Source organism: Symphodus melops (genome assembly GCF_947650265.1).
Source record: "Symphodus melops genome assembly, chromosome: 19".
Classification (NCBI taxonomy): Eukaryota; Metazoa; Chordata; class Actinopteri; order Labriformes; family Labridae; genus Symphodus; species Symphodus melops.
Genome location: NC_136709.1, coordinates 21298235 through 21316037, shown reverse-complemented (window position 1 = coordinate 21316037; position 17803 = coordinate 21298235). Strand labels below are relative to the sequence as shown.

General features: G+C 44.2%; 1 protein-coding gene across 2 annotated transcripts in view; it reads left to right on the top strand.

The window, feature by feature from the left end:
• Positions 1 to 17803, top strand: part of gfra4a (GDNF family receptor alpha 4a) — a 224513-nt gene that overhangs the window by 183473 nt on the left and 23237 nt on the right. For both annotated transcript variants that reach the window (XM_079369799.1, XM_079369800.1), the window contains 3 exons: positions 9131 to 9412; positions 11931 to 12011; positions 15861 to 16200. In XM_079369799.1, the coding sequence (XP_079225925.1) occupies positions 9131 to 9412; positions 11931 to 12011; positions 15861 to 16200 (703 nt within the window). The remainder of the gene's footprint in view (positions 1 to 9130; positions 9413 to 11930; positions 12012 to 15860; positions 16201 to 17803) is intronic.

Sequence of the window (17803 nt, the reverse complement as noted above, 5' to 3'; positions counted from 1 at the left end):
CTCCCAGGAGAGACATTTGTTTGACAGTCACGCACCACATACACACACATTGGGCTCTCACTCTAACTGATGTCCAGAATTTCCCAGTATTCACTCATGTTTTGAAATTGCCACTGTGGTCACAGTCTGAATACTAGATGAAAATACAATACATCAAAACGTGCGCCTATTTGTTATGTCGCTCACAGTCCAAACGGATCGGTGATACCATGTTTAGTTTTCAAGATATTTGAGGTTTTGCGAGCAGTGGTACGCCCATTCAAATACATTGATGGAATGTTCTGGCAGATCAAAGCTGAATGTCAAGTGAGCAGCAGGTGTTCAGAGTTAAGAGTGATGACATCATTGTTTCAGTGTGACAGAGTTCTGTCTCAGCTGTTAGATGGCACCGTTCTTACTGCTGTCCCACACATGCACGCACACACAGACTCTCACGCACACACGGCAACCACCCTCACAATTTCTGCTGGAATTGTCTAGTTGTCTCAGAAACACTGGCAGGGAGGAGAGAAGGCATTATTAGCAGCTGCAAAAACACAGACAGCAGAAGAAGCCCCAGAGGACAAAAACAGTCGTCTTGGTTAAAAAGTGTTCGGGGAGACACAGTTAGCTAATAAGGGGCCAACAATATACAGTAACAACACACAGCGTCCCCTGGTAGTTGTGTCACAGATTTACCAAACAATACAGCAGCCCTGTTATCTGTAATGGGATTCATCTCTCCGTCTGTAGAAAGTCACTCAGCCGAGCTGCAGAGGGTGATGACAACGACGGTGTTTGGGTGCGAGATCTGATCGACCAATCAGGAAACATCAAGAAACAGTCACAAACAAAAACCTGCACAGTGACTCAGATTACAGAGAGAGAGAGACAAACATGGGACTTTAGGGTCAGATCAGTCAATGTTGTCAACTTGGAAGCAAAAATATCGGATTAAAGTTGCACTGTTGTCTTTTGTGTGTTTCCAGTGATTTTAGCTTTTTAAGGCGAGATATCAAACACTGTCTCTAATCTAGTTTACAGTCGCTGCAGCTCCTTCCCTTCTTAATGTTGTTTCTCTGATATTCTCTTTAGTGTTTCCTGTTTTATTTTGTAGTTCTTTCCCCCCAGTGTTTCCTGTTTTAGTTTGACCTCCTGCCCTCGTGTGTGTTTGATTGCCCTCATCAGTGTCACCTGTCGTGTTGCTCACACCTGGTTCTGATTACCGTGTTCATTACCTTCTGTGTGCGTCATACTTGAAACTCCGCGGCTCCTTGAGGATTCCTCGGAGCTCTGGTGTGTTTTTCTTTCCGTTTCGACTTTTACATCGGATTTGAGGAGAAAGTGAGTTGTTTACCCTTTTCGACCTTCTGTTAAAGGAATGCGTTTTGTTAAATCTGCAATAGGGCCCGGTTTCTCGTTCCTCCACAGCTGTGACAGGTCCAGTGCTAATGATGTTGAAGGTGTAAACCCCTGTTCCGCTCCGCTCAGCCTGCTCTTGTGCACCTTTACTCTGCGAGGAGTTGGACTCTCTGACAGATAAAGACGATGAGCTGGGAGGGGAGGCTGAAACTTTTCCCAGTTTTTATTCTACTCGTGTGTTCATGGCTTGAAAAAAACAAAACATGAGTTTTACAGTTTAAAACAAAGCGTCCCTCCTGAATGGAGCAGGCGATGACGAATCGCCTCCTCGTCATGCTTAGTGACTCCAGACCGTCTCCACACATGTTGATGAAGCGTTGAATCATCTGCCTCTGACTCATTTAACCCCTTCTATTAATAATAGTGATGTCAAGGTCATATTGAGAGGCTGTCTTATAGATCATTTTCATTCAGAGTCAGAATTGTTGCCGTGAGCACTCGAGCGTTTGTCTCCCATCTCTTATAAATACTGTGGCGCAGTTTCCGCCAACTCTCTGCCAACTGCATTTTTTCACTCTAATTGCGCGTAGCTCTCTGCGCTTAATGTGAACGTGTAACGGCTCATTTGAAAATGTGCAACTGGTACCAGTGCAAAGAGACGCTGTTTGCTCTGCAGCGCAGTTCTGCTGTTTAACCCTTTGTGTGTAGATGTGTTTGTTTGTTTTTTTAAAAGTCTGGAAGTCGTTTTGTAAAAGAAATAGAATATCTTGTTAGTCAGCTTGTTAGTATAATGAATATTCATTTTTTGTGACTTTGCACAAATAAGAAGTTGTTTTGATTATAATTATATCAAACTGCAGGGTTTTTTTGCAATTTTGCAGCATCAGAAGTATTATCCATTTCCTTCACGGTTATGTAAAGACAGATCAAAGCACTTGATCAGAGAAAAGAAATAAATGGGAGCTTGGTGAAATCTTAAAAAGAAAAAAAAAAGAAAAGAAAGGCTTGAGTGTAATCCTTCACCAAACTCTAAATCTTTCCAAAACCTTTTGAAAGATTGCCCAAAGCGATCCACATTCATGATGCAAATCCTGCTCTCATGATTCAAAGGTTTGAGCGAGGCAGCATACATTTTACAGGAAATGTAATTGTTTAAAGAAAGGGTTTCGTTCAAGTCAAAAAAGGGAGAAAAATACAGATTTTGTGTTCAGCTTTTATCCGACAAACGTTCAGAGCCTGAACCTGTCACATTAATAATAATCTGAAGAAGACACGGTTGATCATTTCTTAATACCCTCAAAAGCCACGCCCCTCAAGCCGCCATGACAGACAGAATGTTTAATGTTGCCATGGAAACGGCAGACATTACGTGAAAGGCCGCTACATAGTGAAGCGTAAAAGCTCAACGCTGTGATAAAAAACGTCAAGTGAATTATACTCGGATACTTTAGCTCGTCGGTAAACACAATCTCTTCCTCAGGTCGGTTTTCGCCTGGTCGCCATGACTACCGTTAACCGTTTAAGTTTGTTTTCATCCTGGGGGGGGAGTAGCAGAGAGAATCACTCCCATGATTCCCCCCAGCCTTGATGTCATATTCTGATTGAGCTCCCCCTGGTGGTGGAGTTTACATACTGCAGGTTTAAAATCCAAACACTCTTTCTTTTTCACACAGTAAGAGGTATGAGCTTTAAAAGACGTTCAATTAATGATTAATCAAAGAAGTTCTTGGCGCCAGTGGATCATAATCCATAATAAAACTGAAAAGAAGTCCGAACTCTGATTCCCTCCTATAAAAGTGAACTTTAAAGATGAGTGAGCAGCAAAGTTGGTGCTGAGATATCGACTGACAACAAACGCTGAGTCACATAATTCATTTTATGGCTGTCACTGACGTCTCTGTTCTGGTTTTTATCATCATCATTCATGGTATGGACTGTTTACGATGATGAACATCCGTTATCGAGGACTCAATCTTATTGACTTTCCTTTACGTGACGTGGCGGGGGACGCAGTCCTTTCTGTGCTGAAGAAAGAGCTTATAGATTTGAAAGGAAAGTCTCTCTGGTTGGCTGATAGCTGGTGGCTGATGGCAGTGACTGATGCCCGGTGGCTGCGGGGGAGCCGGGGGTTTAGGTGGGAGGCGGCGAGACGTGAGGAGCCGACTGATGAGGTGAGTTCTCTCGAGTTCTCGCCGCCATCCACGCACCTGTTTCCTTTAAGTAGATAACTGAGTGGGGACGGGGACAGGATTATACAGGTAGATGTTTTGTGTTTGTTGTGAGGGATTGTTGTTAAAGCCTCTTGGAATTGAATTTATATTTATTCAATATCAAAGAGGAGACTCTCAAGTGAAGATTTAGTCAAACACATCATATTATATTTGTTTTGTTTCTCTTCATGTTTTATCCGCAGTAGGAATGAAGCCTGCACCGTCTGACATCCGGGGGAATGAAAAAGAGAATTCAGTTTCGCTTTCAGGCCGCCGCTTTTCCTTGAAAATATCTCTTTAATTTCAATATCTGCTCCTTGAACGTAACCAGGTGTGTGCTTGTGAGGGATGAGAGAATAAGACGGAGAAGAGAGAGAGAGAGGGAGGTGGGAGAGATAAGTGAGGAGGAGGAGGAGGAGGACGTGAGCAGAGAGGAAACAAAGAGAGGGAGAGAGGGAGCGCTCGAACAGATTATTTACCTCGGTGGGATAAACACGGAGGCAGTGAGGATGGAACGAATTTGAATGACAAGCCAACTGATTTCTCCTAATTGGTTTTGACTGTCTCTCTTTGAACTGCTGGTGTGCTGCGGCTCTGTTTCCAGGCATAAAGCTATCGCTCCCTCATCTGCTTAATTTCTCAGACAAAAATCAAACCTGCGCACACTGGATTAGTTGCAATGTAATAAGATTTGCCTGTGCTCACCGGGGGGCTTTATTTCTTCCTCCGCCTGAAGCCGAGGGGAGGCGAAACCTTACTTGAGGTTTCTTCTCTACTTCACCTTTCATATCAGAACACCCACACTGCACCACCCACAGACCCTCTTCCCACCTGCACGCCCACGCATGCTGCACAAGAGCAGCAAAAGAAAATCACCCTGAATACGTTTAAATATTGTTTAAAAACTGAGCGGAGACAAAAAGAAAAAAAAAAGGGAGAAATATCATGGACTGTATTTCCAATGCAAATGAGCACTTTAAGAGTTTTCTCTGAGCAAGTGAAGTGTCTCCACACAAGGCTGATTCTTCCAACGTGGCGTCACTTGATCCGAGAGAGAAACTCAACAAGTGGAGCTGATTTGCATCGAGAACGAATGACATTATCTCACCCTGCGTTTTTCTCCCCCTCCTTTTGCTTTCTCGTAAACTCAATCTGATTTCTGAGCTCTGTGCGCTGGATTAAGTGACTCCTGGAGCAGTCCTCTCTCTCTCTCTCTCTCTCTCTCTCTCTCTCTCTCTCTCTCTCTCTCTCTCTCTCTCTGCCCCCATCCCGAACTGGAAAGCAATACAGACACTTTAGATAGATAGATAGATACTTTATTGATCCCGAGGGAAATTCAAGCAAGACCGTGTCCAATCAGCAACGCAGAAGCATCAGTCACTTAAAAAACATAAAGGGACTTTTAATTAAGAACAAATAATTATGTTCTTTGGCTAAATCAGTGCTAATATTTATTTATGTTAATCTGAATCTGTGCACATCTGTTGTTGTTTTTCAAAATGCACATCATCTCGTATTTTTTATATATTTTTTAAATCTTTGTACTGTTAGCTTGCTCCGTGGTTTGGAGAGAAAGGTTGTTGGGTTTTCTTTCGATTCTTTTCTGTGTGTTCGAGACTTTAAAAATGCACGATAAAGATGACTTTGACTTTTTGACGTGTTTTTTTTTTTCTGCCTGTCAAAATCTGGGCGAAGACGAGCTGTTCACGTGAGAGGCAGCTGCTTTCTCTAAACACCGTCCACAAACATCCCCGACTCACAGCAACAAGCTTTTCTCGCCTGCTTGGATTTTGATTTTTATGTTTTTATTGACAGCTTGCCTCTGGATTAGCTGCCTCTTTGGAAAGATTAAGACGTCTTCTTCATGGGCAAAAAGCAGACAGCACGCTTCATCTAAGGATCCAGACTTACAGACATCCTTTTCATGTTGTACCTGTTCGACTCGAACCTGAGAGATTAAAGAGTGTGTTGACCTGGACTTGATCCTTCTTACTTCTGTCTTATAAGGCTCAGACTAAGCAAAGTATTTTAAGATCATAATTCATGTACTAAAGCTTCCTAACTTACCATCAATACGCCGCAATAAGAAATGAAACTCTTACTTAGTGTCTGTTAAGATAGGCTAAGATCATCCTTTATTCGTCTAGCAAACAGAGACTTTTACAGTGTTACAGCAGCGAAGCAGGGTAGCAGAAGAAAATCACACAGTGCAAAATTAAATTAGATGAAAATGTAAGAATTTCAAAAATTGGTGTCACATCATTTTCTGCAACAGAGGAAAAGAGTGACAGTGATATTAAACACGTCCTCCCCCCCTTTCACTGCCACCTCCATCGAGCATGCAGGAAGTCTGCAGCTGTCAGGTGTTTACATGTCACAGTGTTCAGTTTTCTTTCAAATGTTATTAAAACTGAAATGAAAGAAACTTCTCTGACAACAAAGCAGCAGCCAGTATGTCCTCCTTCTAACTTTAGATTCTGCTCCTGAATGCTCTGGATCTGATTGGACCAGAGAAGGTAGGCGGGGCTTTGAAGGCCGTTTTGGACGCCCCTGGGTTTGCCAGATATGAGAGCAGTTATCAGGTGAACAGGTGTTGCAGCGATGGAAGCGGCCAGTGGAACTGCTTCAGATAGAAGTGATTGTACCCGAGCTAAAAAGCCTCTGCATGTTTCTAATAAGCTCCAGCAGCAGAAAGCTGCTCAAACTAGGATCAATGTTGGAGATGAAACATGGAGAGAGGTTAATGGTTAATTGCTGCAGCGTACTCGTGTCTGTTTACTCCGTCAGTGACAATTTGTGAATGTGCAGGTGGAACATTCGCACGCTCCTGCCTTTAACCGGTTGTCTCTTTCTCTCCTCATCACTCGGTCGAGCTGCGATGAGGAGTCCAATTTGATTAAGATTTAATTAATGAGCCAAATCAAAGCACATGGAGTCTCACAAAGCAGTCAATGGTACAGACATGCTCTCTGAGAATCAGTCAAGCACTGGATAACCAATTCCTCTCCCTTGTTTCAAACTAATCAGTCTCATTTATACTGCAGGGTGTTACCCATTATATGGCAGCAGTAATAAAATAGATACGTAATTAACTCCTTGACATTCAGTTCCCTCGTTTTTCTCTCAAGTAGATTCCCTCAAAATATTTTAATCTGCACTCTCTGAAAGTGTTTCACATGAATCCAGTCTGTGCCTGTTGCAGCTCTTTATCAAACACGTGTCATGTTTGCACTGGAAGTCAAATTCAAACATGCTGTAGGACTAAATTATTCTCTAAAACAGAAATGTTACAGTCAGCCTGAAGATTTCTATTTTTAAAAACGTCGGGCTTTTGCACCGGAGTGGAACAGAACGTTCTGGGATTAGGAACCAGGTTTGTCCGCACGATGTGTGTTTGTACTGTCTGGGAGAAAACGATGTGTATGGGACGTCTTGGCAAATTAGCAGCATGGCTCCGGGGACGGCTCTGTGGAGATAACTTCCGGATTGATTGCTATTTATACATCAGTCCTATGCAAAGAATCCTGAGCACTTTTAAGAAGCCCTCGTCTTTGCTGTAGCGCCACCAGGGGGGTAAAAGTGAGACTGGATCGTCTCAACAAATGTTCACGACTTTCAGTCATGTGGAAGTCTGGTGGGCAAACATTTGTCCATCATTCACAAACTGTGCAGCCACCTGACGACTGCAAAAAACATCTGACATATAAAACAAGCCAGAACTTCACATCAGTGTTGTTTACAGTTTCCAAAAAAAAAAGAAAAAAAGGCAGGTGCAGTTTAATGTATTTTCAATGGAATTTATTCATCATAAACAAATCACAACTGTTTCCAGCCTGTAGTAGCCAATGAGAGCCTGAGTTGAAAAGAGGTGCATGCCACTGTTTTGTCCTGGCCAATCACAAACCCCGCTGGTATGTGCGTTGACCTAACCCCGAGGAGTGAATGGACTAATACACACCACATCAGTCTGAGAGAGCTGTGAATAAACAAGCATTTACTGTCTTCAGGGGAAAACAGGCTGCATGTAGTGATGAAAGAAGAAGGCAGTGAACAAACACTCTCCCCCTCCCCACGAATGATGCAGCCCCCCCCCCCCCCCCCCTCTCTCTCTCTCTCTGGACCAATCTGTAACAAGCATGACACTTTGTTTTGACTGGGCCTCAAACACTTCAGTGTAATTCTGAACGTGTCAGGATGCATTGAAGAGAGGCATCATCCCCCCCCCCCCCAAGTTTCATCAAAACCAGTCAGTGTTGTCGGATGTATTCTGTGTGACAACTGTATGAATTCATGAATAACAGAGCGACCCCCCTCGGCTTCATGAATATCATTTTAAAACGCTGGAGTTACGGAGTGCTGCGACGCATCGTTGGCCAAGTTTGATGGTTTCTGACGGCGGAATTTATGAGCGTAATCCAATTATTAAACTCAATTTACATTATTTTAGCAATGATTCGGTGGGTCATGAAATCTCACATCAGCTCACTGGTTTGTTTTGACGTGGGTAAAGGAGCAGTCCGACATTTTCAGTTTGTTCAACATGGAGTAACACTGAACACCAGCTGCTCTGACAACAAACATGTATTCTGCATCGGGTTTGTTTGTTTGTTTGTTTTGGATCCTCGTTAGCTTCTGCGTAGCGAGAAGCTATCCTTCCTGAGGTCCTGCAGCCTTCCATCGTGACAGCACATTTCACACACTAATATTCCTTTCACACTATGCAAAACACCCCTTAACCCCTTGATATCCTGAATTTGTCTCAAAGCATCAGAAACATTTTTTTTTTTACGTGTTTCTGCTTTTAAGATGCTAAATGAAGTTGTGAACGTTTATTTGAAAACAGCACATAAAATAGATATTAGATAAAAAATAGCACAAATCAAACAGATGTTCTGTCTCTGACTGCTCCTATGACAATCTAATGCTAATGCTAATGCTAATTATCTAATGCTTGCTAAAGGTTCCTCGGTAGGTATTGAAAGTGCATCAACCAGCAGTGGAGGAATACAGATGCTATTTTGGCTGCATTTGGAGCGGAAACGGTTTGATGCAAATTTGCAACAACAGGCTTCAAGGGGTTAAAAAAACGTATTGAGAGTAATGACAGAATATTTTATATAAATGGGGAAAAAAGGCTCCGTTTGATTTTCAGCATCTAAAAGATAAACATGGTTACATAAAAAAAAAAACAACAACAACAACATGGTTACAAAAATGAACTGGGTCAGTTTTACTCAGATGTATGTTTGATATTTTCCTGTCAGACATCCTGGTTGATTGGAAGGACTAATGGACCCTTTGACTGTAGCAGCAACAATGGTACAGACAGTGTAATAAAGGGGTAATCAGGCAGAATGAAGAGCACAGTTAGTTTCTCCTGTTGCTGAACTCTTTCGTTGTCTGTGTTTTAAGACTTCACTGATTTGGTTGTATAATCAAAGGGTTGATTTTTGTGTTTACAGCCTCTTGATATTTTCTCTGAAACAACAAAGAAGCATCGACTGGCGGCCTGCTATGAGCTCGTCACGGGGTGACCCCGACGCGACACTGACCTGCCCTCTGTCTGTCTTTTCCTGCAGGAGTCCCTCACGCGGCTCTCTCAGCGGGCGGCCGAGACTGCCTGCGAGCCGGAGACACCTGCTCCAGCGACGACACCTGCAGCCCGCGACTGCGCACCCTCAGGCAGTGTGTGGCGGGGGACGGCAGCGTGAAGCTGGGGCCCGGGGCGCGAAACCAGTGCGAGACGGCCATGACAGCGCTGCTGTCCACTCCTCTGCACGGCTGCCAGTGTAAACGAGGCATGAAGAAGGAGAAGAACTGCCTGAGCATCTACTGGAGCCTGCACCAGTCGGTGCTGCACGGTAAGACGCACTCGCGTGGACGTGTGCATGAAGGAGGTACAGCGCCACACTGGGATTATTAAGTGTATGCCGCCCATTACACATGAATTACTCCTCCACCTTGGCAAGATTACCAGTAAACCCAGGCTTAAGAGAGAAGAGTGATTATTGTGTAAAAATAAGTCAAACTGGGGCTTTATCTCCTTCTGTTCTGCCCACACTCAGGCTACTTTACACCTCTGGGTTTATTACACCTGCTACCGCTGCATCTTCTACACTCAACTCTGGTTTTGTGGAACATTAAGACTTAAATTGAAAACATGAATTATGTGCTCATACAGCAGTAGACGGCCTGTGCACGTATATCTCGGCGCAGGTGATGGCAGGAAACATCTAGTGAAAGCAAAAGATTCACCAAACACGAGAGGTCGATGTTCCTTCTTCTTCTGTGGATTTAATGACGTATCTCAAACGACGTGTTGAAAGTGCACGGGTGTTTTAAAACTGCATGCAGCTGCAAGTGGACGGCTGTGGCTCAGAGGTAGATCCACAGGTCGTTTCTCGGGGTCAGGGGGTTTGATCCCCAGCTCCTGCAGCCACATGTCCAATGTGTCCTTCCGCAAGACCGTTAACCCCAGGTGGCTCGTCACTTCACCCAGCCTCCACCGTCAGTGTGTGAATGTGTCGCTGTGACCTGCAGTGTAAAAACACATTTACCATCAATCATCAAACAGGACATTTTTCACGATATGTCATTTTTCCTCGACATATCAACTCATCCTTAAAAGATAACTAAAGACCTATAAATCAAGAGGAAGGTGAGGGAGGCGTGTTTCAGATGATGCTCCTGAAAAACAGAAAACAAATTCACAGTTAATTTAGGAATATCTCTCCTGGAGTACTATATATATATGTATATACCCTTTAAAGGGGGGCGGGGGGGGGGGGATTTGACAGTGTTGGTGTTGAGTTTCTATAACACCTCAAAGGAAAGAGAGAAGATTCTGTGCAGATGTAAAAGAGATGACAAGGAGATAATGAGCTGATAAAATCAACAGTGAAACTGAAATGTCTGATTTCATGCCTCAGCTGTCAGGATGTGCAGGTTGGAGTGAGTGTGCGTTGAACAGACACAAACTATTTTAACAGCTAAATAAAAATGTCAGCAGGCTCTCCTTCAAGAACAGTATCATTAAGTTCACCCTTCTTTTCCCCCTAACCCGACCTTTTCTTACCCTCATCTCTTCTGGGTTTTTTTTTTTTAATTCTTCCTTTTATTGAATGAAAACCAAAGTTTGACAATGAAAGGAAAATGAGGAGTAAGCATCGAGACGCTGGCAGAAATAAAAGTGATGACTGTTGGTTGGATGAACCCGACAGACGACGTCAGAATTGACATGTTTGGTATAAACTATAACGTTTCTCCTCGTTACAACAAACTGCAGCGGTTGAATCAATCATGCACATTGTTGTATTATTGCATTATTATAACCCATCATGCATGCTGCAGTTTGGGCCGAGACTGCACGGCGTCCATACAGGAGCCTCCATGCACAGAAAAGCCCTGATTGCTGCTTGGTTTGGTTTATATCTAAAAAGGCAGCTAATTGGTTTTTTAACCTCATGTGACTTTCTTCTGTTGCTGTGGTGTAATTGTACTTTCTCTCCTCCTTGTTTCTGTGTAGTTAAGGCTTGATAACCAAGTGGGAAATTTCCCCGGGGCTTCAGACCCCCCAAAATCCCTGATTGTTGCCCACAGCCGGAGTGTGTCAAACGGTTTTCCTTTAAACTAGATTTATCCAATTCAGTCAGATCTCGGAACAATTTCTACGACCGCATGAGGATGCACCTCCGCCCCGACTTAGAGGGTGCATCAGATTCCTTACCAAACATGTCAATCCATCCATGCATGAGTTTGGTTGATGCAGTCTCTCTTGTAATCTGGGAATATGAATGAATTAAGAATATGACAAAAGAAATAGATATAAAAGTGTCTAAACGAGCTTAATGCTTTCAGAATCAAACGATGTATAATCAGAATCAGCTTTCTGCTTACACACACAGGAGGAATAACAGGGTTACAGGTATTTCACAGCGACAGGTCTGACTGTTTAGTGCTCATCAGAGTGACAGCCTGGGGGAAGAAGACAAGGTTCAGATAATTGAAGAAATAAAGCAAAATGTACTAAAGTGCAGCATTAAACAGTAGAGATGTTTCACATGTCAAACATTACACAAAAGGCTCAATAAAACTATTTAATCCAGTTTAAGTGTCAGCGCTGCACTCGTGTGTCAGCGAGCAAAGTGTGGACCGCTTTCAGTTTCACTTTGCACGGCTCAAAATAAATCTTAAAGAATGGAGAAGTTGAACAAGTCCAGGGCCAGACGGAGCGTCTGACGCTCAGAGGGGAAGGCTTTTACAGTGCAAGAAAAGAGCAACGTTTATGTTTCTGTTGTCATGACAACCAGACTAACCCTTTCTCTCTCTCTCTCTCTCTCTCTCTGTCTGTCTGTCTGTCTGTCTCTCTTCCATCGGCAGGACTCAGCCTGGTGGAGAGCTACCCCTACGAGCCAGAAGAGAGGGGCTCCGACTACGTCCGTCTGGCCTCCATCGCCGCGGGTGAGTGGGCGAGCTGCCACCGCGACTCGTGTTTCTCTGCTTCTGCGTTCACTTTTTCCAACAGAGCAGAAATGGTGGTGGGAGGGGGGGGGGGGGGGGAGTAATCATTTCCATAATCAAAAAGCATTACATTTTTTCATACCAAACTGAACGGGACCCAAAGACGGAGTAAATGGAGATGCTGTTGTTACTGTGACGGCGGTTGTGCAGGTGTGTCTGCAGCGTTTGATGTGTAACAACCCACACTTTGCTTCTGTCTTGCCTGAGAGCCTGTGGGCAAGCCGCAGGGCTGGTATGTGCTGCTGTTAGCCCCCGAGGCACAGATTAATTACCTATTTACTCTAATGCAGCTGGAAGCCACAAAACCAAGGAGGAGGGAGAGAGACACAGATTTAGAAGAACAGAAAGAAAGAGAGGGAAGAGACATCGGAAGCAGAAAGAAAATGGAAGACAGACAGCGCTGGTTTGTTTACTCACACAGCACAGATTTTTTTTTTCTCTTGTTGAAGGTTTGGGAAAGGGAGAGGCTGCACACAAATGAGCAGAGATTTGTTCTTTCTTTCTTTCACCAGAGAGGCCTGAAAGTCAAGTGTTTTGTTTTCTGTGACTGCAATTATGCTGTGGATGAGTGAAGCTGAGATGGAGGGACTGTGGAACTTAAATAATGACTTAAATGAAGTGATTAGTATGGGAGGCATTCATGCATTTCACACAGCATAATGACAAATGTCCTAAACTCGCACGCAAAAAAAAAGTTTCGACGAGAAGATAATGACAGATTAACGGGTAGATACCGATCCATTTAGACATTTAAATTACAACGCTGAGAAAGTCGGGCCCAGAAGAAGAGAATTTACTCAGATGTGCGTTTTGACACCTCAACATAATCGTCCATCCGTCCATTATATATACCGCTGTTTCCCAAGTAGACTCAGTGGAGAAAGTTCGAAGAGGACTTCTGTAATGGGCGAGCCTTTAGAGCCGATCTTAATTGCAAAGAACAGACAAGGAAGAAGCCTGTAGATTGGATTCTAAACCGATGTTCCCTGGTTCATTATTTAGATTAGATCGGGGCAGGAACAAAGGAGCCATGTGCTCCTCGGGATCATGGAACATGGTCATGAAACCTTTGGACTTCTTTTCCATTAGTTTCCATGTGCTCATTAGCATATTGACACAGCCAAACTGATACTATAAAACAATGGAAGAAGCTACAGAAATGAGCCCAAACTGCATCGACTGGGGTCCTGCATTGCAAATGCAGGTGGAATAATGTGCATGTATAAAATGCATGCAAAATAAATAGAAAAAAAAAAAGGCAACTGTTCACATTTATGGACGTCCTCTTCAGTGTTTTTGTGACCTCACACATAAGCTGCTTGTTAAAACGCCACGGCTTGATTTCGGCTGCTTTGAATTACAGCAGCGCCGCTCCTGCACTGTACCGCCTCCTCATAAATTCTCCTCCAGCAGCTCAGCTGGAAGTCAAAGGTGACATCCATGCCACGCATCTCCAAAAAGAGGACTGCCAAAACAACAAAGACGTGATTAATGGGTGTTTTCTGTTTTTTGGAGCCCTTCTAGCATCTCTTCCTCAAACAGAGTAATGACTTTTCACAAAGACCTGAGCTGGAGCCACAGCTCATCGTCATCTTAAAGAGTATTTAAACAGAGTGAGTCAACTTTAACAAATTAATCAGTTAATGAAAATAAAATCAGTGGTATTAAGAAGGTGCCTTTTTATTTTCTGCACCAACAAAGACACTTTCACTGCGTTAGCGGCTCCACAAGTGCTACAAATAGTTGTTCCTATTTTTTGACTTCACGCATCTTGACTGAAGCAAATACCAACAGTTTTCTTTGCTTTGGGTCTTTAAGCATCTTTGGAGATTTAAGCTTCAGTGAGCTGGAATTTAAAAGTAAGAAAAAGTTTAAATGAGAGATATACTCTTGTGCAGCTAGCCTGCTAGCTTTAGCATGTGGGAGGCTCTTCTAATGCACAATAATGGAAGGCTTGATTGTAAATAGGTCAGAACTCATTAGCTATCGTTCGGCTGTGATTTAGCGCCGGGGAGCGATGGCCAATGTTTCAGGGCTTCCACTGCAGCTTGTTGATGTCAGAATCACTGATGTTGGATGACTGGTTTTAGAGTTGCTCTCCCAGTTTGGGTTAGTGCGCCTCCAAAGCGCCTCGCTTCTCTGGTCCAATCAGATCCAGAGCATTCAGGAGCAGAATCTAAAGTTAGAAGGAGGACATACTGGCTGCTGCATTGTTGTCAGAGAAGCTTCAACACAGCACGTGATTTTTGTATTTGACATAATTTCCAACATTTTAGCTGAAGTCGTTCTAGAATCAATGGCCTCCCCGCTCTTTAATGCAAGACAAGCTTAGCTGAGAGGAAACTGGAACGTGTGACTGTGAGGATAAACGCTCAGACGCTGAAATCTCTAATTCACTGTTGTGATATTACAGAGCCAAAACAACAGAGAGTGTGTCTCTTGTACAAATACGACCAGACTGCACGCTCGACATAAAATCTAGCTATATGGTGATAAATATTACAGAAGCAAGCCTGCGACTGGGAAACAAGCCGGAGAAGGAGTGCACTGGGCTCCCAGTGGCCCCAGTGAGCAGCGGCTCAAATGCACCGTGCAGTCGGAGGTGAAAATGTATGTGAGGCATGAATGTGAAGTGGGATGTTCCTGGATAAGAGCGTGCATGCTCAGCAAGTCTCCTCTGAATAAATAATGATTCAAAGAAACACAATGACAACTTAAAAACCTATGTGCATATTTCCTTAGCATGTGGCCACTGGATGTAATTTATCATCCCCCTCACCACCACCACCACCGCTCGGCTTCTTAGCAGTTAAGTTGGGAATAACATATGCCCAGTGATGAGTTGTTAGCTTGCTCTCCTAGGCCATTCATATTGCATGTGACAGCTTGGCGAGAGCCGGACTCGCCAGGAGACGCAAGTGCAGGCAGTTTGCAAACTAATGAGCGGCCGCTATCTGCCTGAGGAGCTGAACGACATCACGCTTGTATTGACTGGGAGGTCGCATGGGAAACAAACACACACACACACACACACACACACACACACACACACAATGCTGATTTGAGAAATAATGCGGCCAAAACAAAAGGTGGTTTTGAGGGGGGCTCAGAGGTGGCTCATTACCGCTGAAGTCAGAAGGAGCATGGACACTGAGGGAGGCAGAGACGGACAAAGTTCAGGAAGAGGCGATGCAGAAGGAAGGGAAGGAGGAGACAGATGGAGGGGGAGGAGGAGGGAGGGCAGCGGCAGCCCTGAGAGTGTCAGGAACATGGCGAGGGAGGAAGGCAGCGAGGGGCAGGAGGACGTCAGGTGAGTGAGGGATGGACCCAGATGTAGGGTGGGTGGTGTTTAAAAGATGGATGGATGGATGAAGAGGAAGGAGCAGTAATTACAGGCCCTGTTGTACGCTTCGGAGAGATGGAGGAGCGCTGCCACTCTGCATTAACCCGGCAGAATGAAATATTCAGCCATTAGGCCTCTGCTGAAACACATCCAGTGCCTGAACTCATGCAACATTTAAACACAATTCATGTTCTATTCATTACAAGGGAGCCTATTACATATAATCATCTTTTTTGGTTTAGTTTGTTCTTGAACACACACATACACACTTTCTTTTTTTATCTGTAAATGCAACACTGCCTCTGAGAGTAGAGGTGAGAGTGGCACGTCAATACCGACTCCAATTAGGCCCTGAAATCATTGGTAAACATTGGCTGGGATTTGATTTTCTCCGACCACACACACAGAGGGATGAAACGCTTTCTGTTGTATTTTCATCCTTTTAGAATCGGAGGTTACGACAGTGAACCGCTGCCTGGATGCTGCCAAGGCGTGCAACATCGACGAGACGTGTCAGAAGCTTCGCACGGAGTACGTCTCGTCCTGCATCCAGCCTTCGGTGCGCTCGGGGCCGTGCAACCGACCAAAGTGCAATAAGGCGCTGAGGAAGTTCTTTGACCGGGTTCCACCTGACTACACCCACGAGCTGCTGTTCTGTCCCTGCACCGACACAGCCTGCGCAGAGCGCCGCCGGCAAACTATCGTACCCTCCTGCTCCTACGAGGACAAGGAGAAGCCCAACTGTCTGGCTCAGCTCCGGATCTGCAAAGCGGACTACGTGTGCAGGTAAGGATTAGAGAGGTGACTTTACTCTGCATCACTCGACTCCTGGAAATTAACGTGCAAACCACTCGCATGCTTCTAATTCTCTGCTGTTTCACACCTGACAGATGTTTTACAACTATGTAAGCATGCTTACCTGGCTCAGAGCGTACTCCACAGAAGGATTGCACAGCCGACTAAACCTCTGAAAATGAGTCTAAAAGACAAAGAGAGTCACAGAGGGTTTACTGCACTCTTAATTGGAAAGCTTCTCAGCGCTCACATTTGCACATTTGCCCTTTTTAATGCAGATCAGCTTCACTGCAAAAAATCACAGTTCAGTTCAGATTGAGTTGCTTGGAGTTGGTGGTAACTGAGCCACAGTATTTATAAGGGATGTCCATCCTCACGTCTAAAACGATCATGCATAAAAAGGATGCACGAGTTTTTTTCTCTGTTGTTCGTATTTCACGATTGCAGAAAACTCTGGATGTTTGAAGGTGGAGCTGCATGTGCACATGTCTTCTGCCGGACTCGTCCTATTTGTTTGAGTGAAGTGAGAAGGCAGCAGGATGTAATCAGGAGGATTCACCTCGAGCGAGTAGGAGAGGGCGGTGACCTTTGTGACCTCTGCACGAGACCGCGGCGCTCGCCGTGCGTGTGTTTGAAACGGCTGCATCGTGTTTCCGTTTCCAGCGCATGGCAAACATTCTGCCATCATAGAGCCGGAGTGAGTAGATGTGAAAACTTCCTCGCTTCAGAAAAAGCTTTGATTCACACGTTGAAACTCGAATCCCATGTCTGAAGTCTTTTGCTATAGATCTCCGTCTTGGTAAGATTTACAGTAAAACAGCAAAATGAATCAACTTTGATTCAGTTTGAATGAACGTTTGGCAGATTTAGAATCCATGAAAACAACTTCCTTAATTTGATTGTATAGTGTGTTGTGTATTAATTGCTTTATTAATGTGCCGGCCTGGCACACGGACTGTCCCCCCAGGACAAGAAGTGGCATCATGTTTCATGGCAGATAGGTCCGGCTGGGATGAAACGTTCATTTAGATTAAATTAGTCAGCTGTGTTTAATTAATTCAATTGTTAAACTCATTAACCGTGTTTAATTAGTTCAATTAAAATCTGCATTTGTTTGCTGAGGGAGTGAGCGAGGCAACAAGCCGCCCTGTGAAATGAAATGGACATTTTTAGAGCACGCCTTATCACTGGGGATTCACACACGGCTGTGCTGCCAAAGTGCTGAGAAAACGTTTATTAGCGTGCAGCAGCCGCGGCGGCGTCACAATCAGCGAGTAGTCTGCAGAACACTGACCCTGTGTGAGGGAGTTTTCTTACATCCATTCTGCGTCAAATCTCTGGTGAAAAGAAAATTTCATTCAGACTTTGATGGATTGTAAATGTCCAATCACAAAACTAACAATGTCTAATGAAGTCGTTAGCATTCAGAGGCTGCGTCTTTGTCCATCACCGGAGACTGAAAACACGGAGTTCTCATACCAATCCTGTCAGCCTGCTCTCCTTCTGACAGCAAACGGTCGCTGCTGGTTAATCAAGTTCCTCTTCAGATGTCAGAATGACAAAGGGCTTCATCTGTCACGGCTATCGATCAGGT